General features: G+C 37.7%; 2 protein-coding genes and 1 long non-coding RNA gene across 6 annotated transcripts; all 3 read right to left on the bottom strand.

Annotated features, from left to right (window-relative positions):
- Positions 1 to 570: 570 nt before the first annotated feature.
- On the bottom strand, positions 571 to 1,660 carry LOC135942612 (uncharacterized). The gene is made up of 4 exons (XM_065488858.1): positions 1,453 to 1,660; positions 1,095 to 1,280; positions 885 to 1,031; positions 571 to 828 (listed from the first exon to the last, which is right to left on the bottom strand). The coding sequence occupies exons 2-4, from the start codon at positions 1,275 to 1,277 to the stop codon at positions 571 to 573; spliced, it is 588 nt and encodes a 195-aa protein (XP_065344930.1). The 5' UTR covers positions 1,278 to 1,280; positions 1,453 to 1,660.
- An 80-nt stretch (positions 1,661 to 1,740) lies between these two features.
- LOC135934356 (uncharacterized) lies at positions 1,741 to 4,112 on the bottom strand. The gene is made up of 3 exons (XR_010574109.1): positions 3,925 to 4,112; positions 3,648 to 3,857; positions 1,741 to 1,874 (listed from the first exon to the last, which is right to left on the bottom strand). It is a non-coding gene; the product is annotated as an uncharacterized LOC135934356 (long non-coding RNA).
- Positions 4,113 to 5,435: 1,323 nt separating this feature from the next.
- Positions 5,436 to 11,686, bottom strand: LOC135944314 (E3 ubiquitin-protein ligase RNF19B-like). Of its 4 annotated transcripts, XM_065491184.1 has the most exons (13): positions 11,192 to 11,395; positions 10,730 to 10,934; positions 10,475 to 10,671; positions 10,246 to 10,420; positions 9,638 to 9,991; positions 9,436 to 9,583; positions 9,018 to 9,154; positions 8,866 to 8,963; positions 8,507 to 8,801; positions 6,957 to 7,100; positions 6,735 to 6,895; positions 6,526 to 6,678; positions 5,436 to 6,470 (listed from the first exon to the last, which is right to left on the bottom strand). In XM_065491184.1, the coding sequence occupies exons 1-13, from the start codon at positions 11,192 to 11,194 to the stop codon at positions 6,246 to 6,248; spliced, it is 2,295 nt and encodes a 764-aa protein (XP_065347256.1). In that variant the 5' UTR covers positions 11,195 to 11,395; the 3' UTR covers positions 5,436 to 6,245. The 4 variants fall into 4 exon arrangements, with proteins under 4 accessions (XP_065347256.1, XP_065347244.1, XP_065347250.1 ...); XM_065491172.1 differs by lacking the exon at positions 11,192 to 11,395 and adding an exon at positions 11,477 to 11,686 and having other exon boundaries at positions 9,436 to 9,991; XM_065491178.1 differs by lacking the exon at positions 11,192 to 11,395 and adding an exon at positions 11,511 to 11,686 and having other exon boundaries at positions 9,436 to 9,991.
- Between the last annotated feature and the right edge of the window lie 327 nt (positions 11,687 to 12,013).

Below are 12,013 nucleotides of genomic sequence, written 5' to 3'. Positions count from 1 at the left end.
ATGGCATGCAATATGGAAAATGATTTTTAATAATACAAAAGCGTTTTTCAGTCCACCGCCTCTGACACCGCTCTCGCCTGCTGCTTTTTCAGCAATTTGGCCATGGTATGCATCTCCAGGAGACGTCTCAACTCAGTGTTTTGTTTCTTGATTCGCCCAACCTGCGTGTTGATTTCGCGCCGATCTGTCACAGTTGATTACGTTTAGCTCCGATTTAAATTGTTCACCAACTGATTTGCATTTGTTTATATTGAACTCAAGCATGAAAAATTTGGGAAAATTAATAAAAAATGGATTTTATCTATTTTCTGCTGAAGAATTTTGTGGCAAATCCTCTACCATTTGACGTCATTTCATATCTTACCGCTCAAAACCGCTAAATACTGATTGAGACCGTTACTGAGGCGATCCCACTTGTCCTCCAAATCGTCGGGCAGAAGCAGCAAAAATCCGCTCCATCCTTGGACTTCATCCGACTTGGATCTTGTTCTTTGGAGCACTGAAAAATACATAGATGTTGAGCTTATGCAACCAGCACGTCTCACTTCTACGGCGGGTTGCCTAATACCGTCAGAGGCAGGCGTTCCGCTTACCAGTAGACTGCACGTTGCTCGCCTCGTCCACATCCGCGTCCTCAGAATCGGTTGAATTCGCCAGGAAGTGCCTTTTTAAGCCGATCAAAATACTCTTGCCCTCGAGGTAGGGTTTGTGGTTTTTACACAACGCGTTCAAATCGAACGGCTTTTGCTTGCATGACTCGCAGTACGTGTATTGGATTAAAGTGTTGAATAGTTGGTCCAGCTCGTCATCGGTCTCGATTCCGAGGGCCTAAAATGTTAAATAGTTTCCAACCTGACTGCACTATAATATTCGCAATGTTTTACCGAAAGGCAGGCTGACAAGTCAAGCAGCTGCTTTTCCTCATGCGTGTCAGTTTGCAAATCCTTGTTTTCAGGAGCCAGAAATTCAATAGTGCTGTCCATGAACTTCATTAGAATGTATCTTTTCACTCTTTCGGTGTCGCTCACGTCCTGCGCGGATAATTAATGGAAGTGCGGCTGCCCACGCATAATTGATAGTTTGAAAACAATTACTTTGCGGCGCAGCAAAGATGAGGCCTCCTGCAGTGCTTCTGAGGACGAGGATTTCGTTGAAGCGAGGGACCTCCGACCGTCGCAAAGGTCGTGAACTAGCGAAGCGAGCCTGCTGTCAAAGTTCTCCGGCGGACCCCACGGTATGCAAAGCTGCTCTCGGTGGATTGTCTCATCCACAGCCATGATCTGTTTGCAATTTATTATTTTTTTAGTCGTTCTACACTCGTCAACGCTAAGGCTAAGAATATTTTGTCAGAACAGCAAATGATAAAAAAGCTATGTGACTGTCACAAATTTTGATGTAAAATATTTGGGGAAATGTTATCAATGTCGCAGCAAAATTAAAAACAAACTTCACCTTTTTTAAAAGAGTAGTGATCTCTTTAGCGTAATGATTCGTCAGTAATTTTAGCTGTGTTTTTGACACGGCTTTAAACACCTCGCCTGAGTTGGAAGTTAGATTTTCTGCCTTCAGTTTGCTCACTCGGCTGCTTAAATTTTTCCTCCGATAATTCCTTTGCTGCTGCTCTTTTCTTACATCCTGTTGCAATGCTCGAAATTTATCCTGAAGTCTATTGACAAATAATGTCTTTGTTTAATTTATGCTGTTAAAAGCATCAGATTTAAATTTAAACTATACTTGCTGATCTTTTTCTTCTGATTCGCGCGCAATACTTTCGCTTCTTGGTCCCTCTCTTTTAGGATTTCAATATTAAGCTTGATTTTTTCAGCGTTCAGAATGCACGAAGCTTTGAGCTCTTGCAGTTGGAGTCCCAAGTCCTATTTTAGTGAATTTTAGTAACGCTTACACATAAATCAATATTATTCATTTGATACATGGAAATAATTTTTAAAATTAGAACTGATTAACAAACGCCTAAGTACAGTTTACAAAAATCATAAATCTAGCGTTGCCACTTTATATTAGATAGATCATTGCTTTACAAAATTTGCATACACAACTTGGAAGTAATTTGAGATTTGAGATGGAAAAAGTTTAAACAAAGCAAAAAATTATAACCATACACGTTTAATTTTAATCTTGAAATAAAATAGATGGGTGTAATAATTAAAGTAAAATATGAGTGTAGTTTGGCCGTAAAAGCGTAACAAATTAAAAAGAGCAAATAAGTATACTATGCTTAGAATGAGTGCGATGGATGATGCTATATCAAAAACCTGGACATTTTTCCAAAAAAAAAAAAAACTTTTAACCCAAAGTAAAGCAAAACAAATTTTCGTTTTTTTTAATTTTATCTTTTGTTCCAGCATGCATAGCGTTCCTTGCTGACTATGCTTATAGCTTATATGTTCTTATTACGTTTGTTTGCAACTACAGAAAACACGCTTTATTTTTTTATAGGAAACTTTTGGTTCAAGAGTGCTAAAAGAAAATGCTATTAGCGCTAAAAAATAGTTCAAAACAATCCAAGAACATCATCAATTTATAATACCAAATAAGTACAGAGCAGTGCGACATAAAAATATTCTTCAAGTTTAATTACATACAAAATAAATTAACTTTATAGGTATTATCATATTCAAAATTACATGTTTTAATAATTGTAAGCTGGGAAAAACTTGTTAAGCCTTGGAAGTTAATAAAATACATAATGGACTCAATGAAATGAAAAGTAATAAAATTAAATTTTTATTCGCACCAAAAGAAGCAATTAAAAGCTTCCAATACAAATAAGTCTCCTTTACTGTAGTTTCTTTTGACATTGCAATATTAATTTTTTGTTATCCTGCTCGATCCGGTTTTCTGCTTTTCAATTAATGTTCATCAAAATTTCGATAGGAATTTTTAAATTGAATTTACGGAGCAGCAAAATTTGAAAATAAATTTTAATAGTTTGCTTTGTTTAATTTTTTCGCAAAACAAGCTTTATAAACGCTGATAGTAAAATTTATTAAATGAGATGGTTGGTGCTCTAAAAAATTAAAGCGTTAACAGCGAATTACCCGGAACTGGGATCAAGCGGGTAAATTCTTGTTTTGATTTAAGTTGTTCATAATTCAATTCAGAATTCAGAAATGATTTTTCAAATACGATTCTCTGATAACAACTTAAATTAGAACAAGAATTTACCAGCTTGATCTGGGTCCTTCGCTGTTAATCGCTTGGCACTTTAAGAAATGCGACCAAACTGGTTGAAAGTCCGGCGAAATCTGATTGATATCTCTCTGTTTCTAATTTCTAACAAGCACAGTGCCTGATATAACAATAATTTATCAATACACCCTGAACCAAAAATAAAAAAAGGAGCAGGAGCTCGGCTACACATCCGCTACAATTAGCTATATAAGTAAAGAAAAATCAAGTATCCGAATACAATTTCATCCTCTTCCCTTAAAATTGTTTATGTTGAAAAGGCTTTTTTTTCTTTTGTGTCAAAAAATTCAGTTTAAATCCTGTTTTCTTTTTGTTTTACTATATATGTTAGAATAAGGTATCACGTGAAATTTAATTCTTTTTAATTTTTAACTCTATCTCGCACAAGAAAGTAGTTCTGAAATATCATGAGGAAAATTCAACAGTAAGTTTGTTACCTGCGATTGCTTTTGAAGTTTAAGTCGTACTTCATGCAAACATTGCGCGAGTCTGTCGTGCAAAAGATCCTCATCCAACGCCAGATCTTCGCGCAACTGTTCCCTTTCACTCGCCGTGAAACTAAGCATTCGCCGTAGATTTTCCCACAAATCTTCCCATCGACTGCAGCCTAGATCAATTTGGTCTGCTCTACATTTTGAGGTTACTGCCTGTTCAAATTGAAAAATGTGATTAGAAAAATTGAAATCAAACTGATTTATTTGTAAGTTTTTGTACCTCAAGCAGAGATAGCTCATCCCTGTGCGTTTGCTGCAATTCCTCTACTTGCTGGTCCACTCTTTGTGCCGCAACCTTTAATTCCTCCCATTGCTCATCAAGGGTTTGTTGGTACCAGCAATCCCTCTCCAAAATTTCACTTTTTAGTCGAGATATTATCATGTCCTTCTTCTCCAGCACTTCTTCGCAGCTCTCTTTATCCCAAAAATATATTGGCATATTATATTTTAAATTTAATTTTAGTTCTAAGAAAAAATACTTTTTTGTGCTTCAAGGAGCGCGTTTAATTCTAGAGCATCATTGTTGTGATCAGCAAGCTTCCATTGCGCCGTAATAGCCTCGATTCTCTGCCATGAAGCGCGCGCCTCAGCCGCTAAATCCTCTTGTCTGCCGTGGCGCCTCTCCGAATCGCTCGAGATTTGCAACTTTTTGCGAGTCTCGCCAGCATCTCTGACATTTTGCACCTGAATTTTCTCTAATAAATATGCCTCGTTCGAAATTATTGAATTGTCGTACCAAGAGGTTACTTTCCAAATGTAACGTTGATAAAACCGTTGATGATTCAAGAAGCTGAAGTTCAATTGCATCTTGATTAAATTCAACAAGCGGAGGGTTTATGTCTTCACTATAGGAACAAAGTTGCCAAAATTTTCAATTGGTAATTCGAATTAAAATCAATTGTATAAATCGAGTTAGTATTTTGATATTTTTAAGGGGGCGTAGAGTTGATCAGAATCGATAAACTTTGAATTTTGTTCAATAACTCGTAAAAAGTTAACAGAACTCAGAAAATCTCGAAAAAAAAAGGAAATTTGCAAAAGTTAGTTATTAAAAAGGCCTTAATTCTCCCAAATGTGATAAACATATGTTATTTGTTTGGAGAAATAAAAATAGAATGAAAAATGATAATTGCAGATTTGCACAGAGTTCAGAAGGCGCCTTTTTTATTTTATTTTTCTTCAGCAGCTAGTACAATTATTGCAACTTACTTCACTTGTTCTTGGTTAATCTGGATTATAAAAATATTTGAGGATACCTTTTAACACCCTCCAATGTTGCTTTTAAAATGCGCTGACAAGTAAAAATTCATTTTTTTCCAAAATAATTTTAGAAAACCAAAAGGTGTCTCTATTTCAATTGTTTAGCTCATGTGACTAATCAATTTCACTAAAAAATTTGCTGATCTGAATCGGAAAAAGGCCTTCTAACACTATATCAAATTCGGGCGTGCATTAATTTGTTCTACACTTGCTGTTGCAGTTAAGAAATCAGTGGTTTTCTCACCCTCGCTGCGCCTTCAGCCTGTTCTTTATTCTTTCTTTTCTTGCGTGAATCCTTTCATTTTCCTCCTCCATAGCCACTGAATCACCAAATACCATCAACTGGCGTCAACGTACCTCAAATTACTACCATGGAAACCTAAATTTGTTGACTAATTTTAACTTAGTAGTGAATGGTCCTCCCCCACAATCGTTTCCACCAGATGGATGATTACAAATAAAACACAAGCGTTTATTTCATTGCCGTTTCAGATGTTATATATTTGAAGCTTAACAAAAATACAATTACATATTTATAAAAAAAAATTCAACCAAACTTGAAACGTTCCAAGAGTTTTTTTTATCCAATACTAAGAATGAAGGTGGATAATATCTATAATCACATTCATTTTGCTCTATATATGTTACTCTCCAAGAGCTGCTTATGCATTAAAAAATTGTGCTACAGGAACAAATCAAAATTTAATTTTGGTTGATCTATTTCCAACCTATATTATACATTTAACATAAAATGCTCGAGTTGCATTTTCGCATCTTAGTAATAATTTTTAAGCTCTTTGCTTATTTACAAAAATCCTGATTGAATAATTAATTAGTTATTGAAGCCACGGAAGCGAAAACAGAGCAAGAAGACCATTGAACCCTGAACCGAGTTGTGAATCTAGCTTGCTGTATTTTTAAAAGAGTTCATGGACTAGGCATTAAACTTTTGATCTTGTATGAGCGATAATTATCACTTGGAGTGTTCAATCGACACTATGAGAATCAGATTTTCAACATCTAAAATAAACATGATATCCTTTTTGAATTTTAACATTAGTGTAACAGACATTGCCATCTTTGTTGCTCCTCATTGTAAACCAGCACTAATTATAATTTGAGATATTGAGCTTATCACTTTGAACATTACATAAATGACATGGATATTGTGTTGATTTGAAATTCATATTCGTCAAATTTTGCCTTTCAGTTGATGTTACTTCAAGAGGACAAGGGTTTCAAGTCTTGACAATATCACCTCGTTTGGCATCTTAATAACATCTACGCAAGTTGTTCAGGATCAACCTTTTCCTTCCTCGAGCTCATCAGCAGATGTCTGATGGCTCTACCAACAGAAGTTGAACTCCTCTGGCTGCCCGAAGGAGACTTCTTGCCATCCTTCATTGATGGAGAGCGTGACACAGACACCACCTTCTCGCTGCTTATCTCATTGTAAACGCTAACGTTATCATCAAACCTCACGTGTTCAAGGCTAATATCAGACTCCTGAAGTGCAAAACGTGATATTAGAGTGGAATCTTTACAAACAAACTCTGCATACCTCTTGAGACTTTCTTGACCTAGCCTCATCAAGCAACACCTTCTTCTCTCTGTGCTGCGGGGTACTACTTCTACTGCTGCTTGGTTGGTTTAGGTGCACTTCGACGCTCGCGTCAGTGACAGGGGCCGATTTGCTGCCAGTTTCAGAGTAAACCTGCCAAGCAAATTGCGTCAATCTCTTATTAATTCCACTGCAGCATGTGATTTCACCTTGTAGCTCAAAACTGAGCCCGCGAGTGCCCTTGTAGACGCAGCGCCGTCGTCCAGAGTGTTGCCAGACTTTTCTGAATCAACGGTGTCCTCGCTGCACAGACTATGTCTGTGAGCTTGAACGTCAGCTTGGATCTCTATGCTGCGACCCTTCTTGTTCCCTGCAAAACAATTATAAACGTTGAGAAAATGGTGTTGGTGATAGTGAGAATGTGTGTGTACTTGTTTCTAATTTGTTAGTTGCTTTCTCTACATCATCATCATCGTCATGCTCAACAACATGGCTTCCAGAGTCCATGGATAGAGATGCCTCCCCAATAGATGGGTTTGTTCCTTTATGACTTGAAGCATCCATTGGAACTGCATCTAAAATCAGAGATGACAGTTGTTCAAATTCTCTGTTTCAAGGGTTTCAAGACAAAAATGCACGAGTTGGGAATAAATATACTCTATTGCATTCAAACAAAAAGTGAGGCAAATTTTTCTTGCCAAATACTGAACTTACTGACTGATTTTCTTTATTTCCCTCTGTTATAAAAAAAATGTATTTTTATCTGTTGTGTTCTAAATGTGGGGAGGTGTGGAGCATAGTTGCTCTGCTGATCCGCAATAAAATCACTTTGAATCTAAATATATCCCTAAAATAAGAATTATCGACTTTTCAGTGCGATGGGACTGGGAATACAGAAATCAATTGTCCTATTTTTTAGTCATTATTTGGTGTTCAAATTTATTTGAATGAGATCATTTTCAAATTTTATTTTTAACAATGGTTTTAAACTGCTTTATCCCATTGGTGATTAAAATGGATTTTTTGTAGTACCCGAAAATGGAATGCTAAAGAAATTAGGTATTATTATTCTAACTGTATTAAAAGCAAAGTTATAGCGCATAATATATCTTCAATTGCATGGAGAGTGAATAATCAAAATAAGTTATACCATTTTCTGCAAATTTTGTTCTAATTTAGAAAAAAACCCTATTTTCTTAATATTTATCAAATGAATTTTGCACAAATCACAATGGGCCTTCAAAAGAGGGCTAGTAAAGCTTTATGGCGCGTGGAAGAACAAGAAAAATCGTGATAACATAAGAGAAAATACATGACTGCTGACGTGCTGACCCAAAGTTCTTCGCAATATTTAGTAACTACTTCCAAAGTTCTTCGCAATATTTAGTAACTACTTATTTAACTCCTTTTAGTTTTATGTAAGGTACTATAATTTACTTTGAATTTACAAGATATATTAATATTTTTCCATGTTAAAATAATGCATAAACTGCACTTAATTCTAGAAAAGACTGCCAAAATCATTAAATAAAGTCAAATTTACATTACTACAATTCCACATACCACTTGATTCCAAGAAGAGTGGTTAAGTTTGAGTTGTAAATTGTACTACTTTAACTATGTTTTACAATTTGGTAAAACCATTATTTACTGTATATCCTGCTTAATCCAAACATTTACAAATGAGTTTGAAATTTGTCAAGGATTCAATGTAATTTTAGGTATTGTTCAATTTGTTTTGTGTATCCACATTGTGTAAATGATAAACCAATAAATTGGCTTCATATGCACGAAGTGAGATGACAATAGAATTCCACAGAACGCGCCGAGTCCAAGTATATATTTGAACACAAGACATTCTTCGGTAACATATTATTGTTTATTCCTCTGCAGTGAATCTTTGTGATTAAACAATTTCCCTAACCAATAATCAAGCGGTTTGAATACTTAGAATCGGTCATAATCATAAATAATAACTCACCTGCAATATTTCCTCCTCTGTAGCCAAGCCTGGCACCAAGCTCCGTGGTGACCATGTGGTGTCTGCGCTTTCCCTCTGATCCACTTCCCTTTCTTTCACTTCCGTCTTCTCCATCTTCATCCTCATCAGCGTCACTGTAGTCATCAAAGTCAAAGTGAAATCCAGATCCACTTGTTGACACATCACAGCCTCCAGAACGGCACAGGGACACAGGCACCACGCCGTAAATATAGAAAAGGAGGATAGGCACTCCAATACTAACTACTGTGAGAGCGACAAAGGGAGACACTAAAATCTGTAAGCAAGTGACCAGAAAAACAGTAAATAAAAGAGGCGCCTCAAGAGAGTCAGACACATACTGAGGAAATGACGCCACTGGTGATTAGCAAATTGCGCTTGTGCTTGCTCATGTATCTGTATCTGCCATAGAGCTTTCGACCGACCCACACAGGAATCCCTAAGGAAGTTGCATAACAGATGAATAACAAATGAGGCGCATTGACGTCATTACCAATGGTCATTGCGGGTAAGGCAATCCCAGCTACCAGGCCAATTCCAACCGGCGCTCCAACTAACATTCCCAGTTGCCATAGGATCTTCTTCTTCCGTGACCATGGTTTCTTTCCCCAAAATGTGCATCCAGATGGACTAAAATTGGACACAATAATAAATATTGGTCAAAAAATTTAATTTCATTTAATATTGACAACAATAAGGAAGGTAAACACCATCCTTAAGACAAAATAAGTTTACTCGTACTTAGAAATTATTAATATTCAAACTAGCAATGCAAGTTGAACAACTAATCAGTGCCTGCAACATAATCTACTTTTTGAAATATAGGAAGGATTTAGAACCAGGCAGTTTACAATTATGTCACAGCTTGATTCCACTCAAGAGAAACCAGATCCTCATCAATTAAAAATCACCTCAAGTAATGGAGATCGCTGATCTCCTTCATGCAGAGCCAGCAGAACTCAGCTCCACACACAGCGCAAGTCATGTGATTGCAAGAGCCATCATCCATTTTGACGATCAGCACAGAGCATCTTGGGCATGGTTTTATATCAGAATCTCCTGCAACATGATGGTGTAAAAATGGAAAAATAATTGTATTTAATTTTATCGCACTTGAGGTTGAAAGTCCAAAGATTGAAGGCGACGATGATGGCTGAAATGACGAAGAAATGCCTCCTGAGGTGGTTGGATCTGCGCCAACGACTGTTGGTTTCCTTTGGGTCCTGGCGGCGTCGCAAGTCTGATTTGGGTGCCAGTCTGCCTTGCAGTGGTAACAAAACACGCCAGGGCAGCCAGGTCGTTGGCATTTTATTTTAGGACAGCTGGCACATCCACTGGCGATGACAGCAAAACTGCAGTCAGGTTGTGGACACCATCGAGTGTCAGGATCGGTCGCCAGCACGCGGCGCACCATGAAGTCCTCGTACTTGGTGTAGATGTTTGAGTCATTCAGAATCATCCTCACATCTGGAGGATTGAGGAGGGAGCATTGATATTTTGCATACAAAAAGGCTTATAGCGTGATTTTCAATGGTTTTAAATTGTGAAGGTGATAAGTGACCATACTTGAAAGAAACCAAAAATTTTACAGCTTAGAAACAAGAGATAATATTTTTGTATTTAACTATCAACATTTTGTTCAAACTTTAAATAATATTTCAGGCAGCTAAAAATAAAGGTGAAGTGCAAGGAAAAAAATCTGCTATCTGAAAATTAATTACCATTCGGGTGTAGACGCTCAGAGCATTCTGGACAGGCTATAGATGTGCGAGACTCAGATATCTCCACTTTCAAGTACTGCTGTAAGCAGTCGTAGCACGACCTATGCTCGCAAGTTGAAAGTGATGGAAAACATGGCTCGGGTAGTTCGGACAGACACAGTGGACATTCCAGGTTCTGGATTATATTCAATCTAGTTCTAAGTCAGATGGTTTACTGTATTTTTCATACCTGTTTACTCTTCACCAATTTCTCCTGGGGTAGCGGGTGGAGTTCTGACGAAGATGAAGGCGTTGAAGCAGGCGAAGGCAAGGGTGACATTGGCAACTGCTTGTGCTGAGACAATGGTGAGCTGGATTGGGATTGGGCATCTACTTCAACACTCTGCACTTCGGTTGTGGATGTGGATTTGGTCGCAGTCTCTTTAGCTGAGGAGTGAACATAACATATTGAGGCGGGATGGATGAATTTTTCAGCATTACGCACCTTGGCTTTTTCGAGGAGCCGATCTGTGATTGTTGCTACGCGTTCTACCAGGAAGGGATCGGTATAGTAGCCTCTGGAGGGTGTGTCTGGACAGGAAGCGAGGCTGATTCCTGCTATTCGTGGTTCCAGTAGTCGAGGAACATGTTGGCTGCTCCTCATTGCTTGGAGTTTGCTTCTTGCTCAACTTCTTACTCATGATTGCACACTAAACCATGGAACATACAACCAGCAGTGAGTAAGAGTGAAACAAGCAAACAGTCATAAATCGAAACAAAAGTATGCATTATGATGTTTGAGTAGGAAGTACGCATAATGTTACTAACAATAATGAAATGACAATACTGACAATGAAAAACAAACACGCGCGACCTTTGAGCGCGTTGGTATTGCGCAGGAAAATTTGATTCTGATTGCCCGTTAAAAAAGAAAGGGCAAAAATCGGCGAGAAATCAACCACAGAACCATTCATTTGTTACGTGACAGATGGGAAAGCTGCCGCTGATCAACTATAACTGATGACCTCATTGCAAATTATGTAGGTTAATAAGACTCGCGACTTGCGGACACACGAAACTCCAGGGTCTCGATCGTTAATCAAATCATGTCAGAGCAGATGGGATCATGGGTGCATTATATCTCGAGTGCGTCATTAATGTCGGGAGACACGGCTTGCAAGGAAAATGGAATCACCATTACATACATACATATAAACAAAGCCAAACCCCGTGCGGAAAGTGATCGTTTTACCTGCACTTTCACAATCTGCGCGGCGATTAATCACCTCATTTCCAGGATCAGGCCGATTTCACAGTGTGACTGATGGAAAGACCAACCCTTAGTCTAGGTCAGAGGGATAAAAATGAACAAGGCTTGTATTTTTAGGTGTGAACACAGCGGATACCATCTGATTTTACTGTCTTGTGTCTTTCTCGCTAACGGTGGGTGGGGACAGGAAGAGTGGAACGACCTGGCTGCCAACTTAACCAACCAACTAAAATACGAAATAGAAATAATAATAAATACAAAAAGAAAGAGGAATGAATAGAAAACTCCACAATAAAACTCACTCTCTGTCTATGACGTTCTTACTTGCATATTTCAACTAGATTATTGCAGGAACACCTTTTAGTTTCCCGTTTTGTGACAGATTCTGTTTTTTTGCTCTTGCATTACTTTATGTTAGCTTGCCAACCTAACGGAGCTAGAGGGGGAATCTTTTGGTCCTGCAGCGCTCAATGAAAAGAATTTCTAAATTTTTACTGTGGTCTATATTCATCAAATTAG

The sequence above is a fragment of the Cloeon dipterum genome, chromosome 1 (assembly GCF_949628265.1).
Source record: "Cloeon dipterum chromosome 1, ieCloDipt1.1, whole genome shotgun sequence".
Classification (NCBI taxonomy): Eukaryota; Metazoa; Arthropoda; class Insecta; order Ephemeroptera; family Baetidae; genus Cloeon; species Cloeon dipterum.
This window is presented reverse-complemented; position numbering and strand designations above follow the sequence as displayed.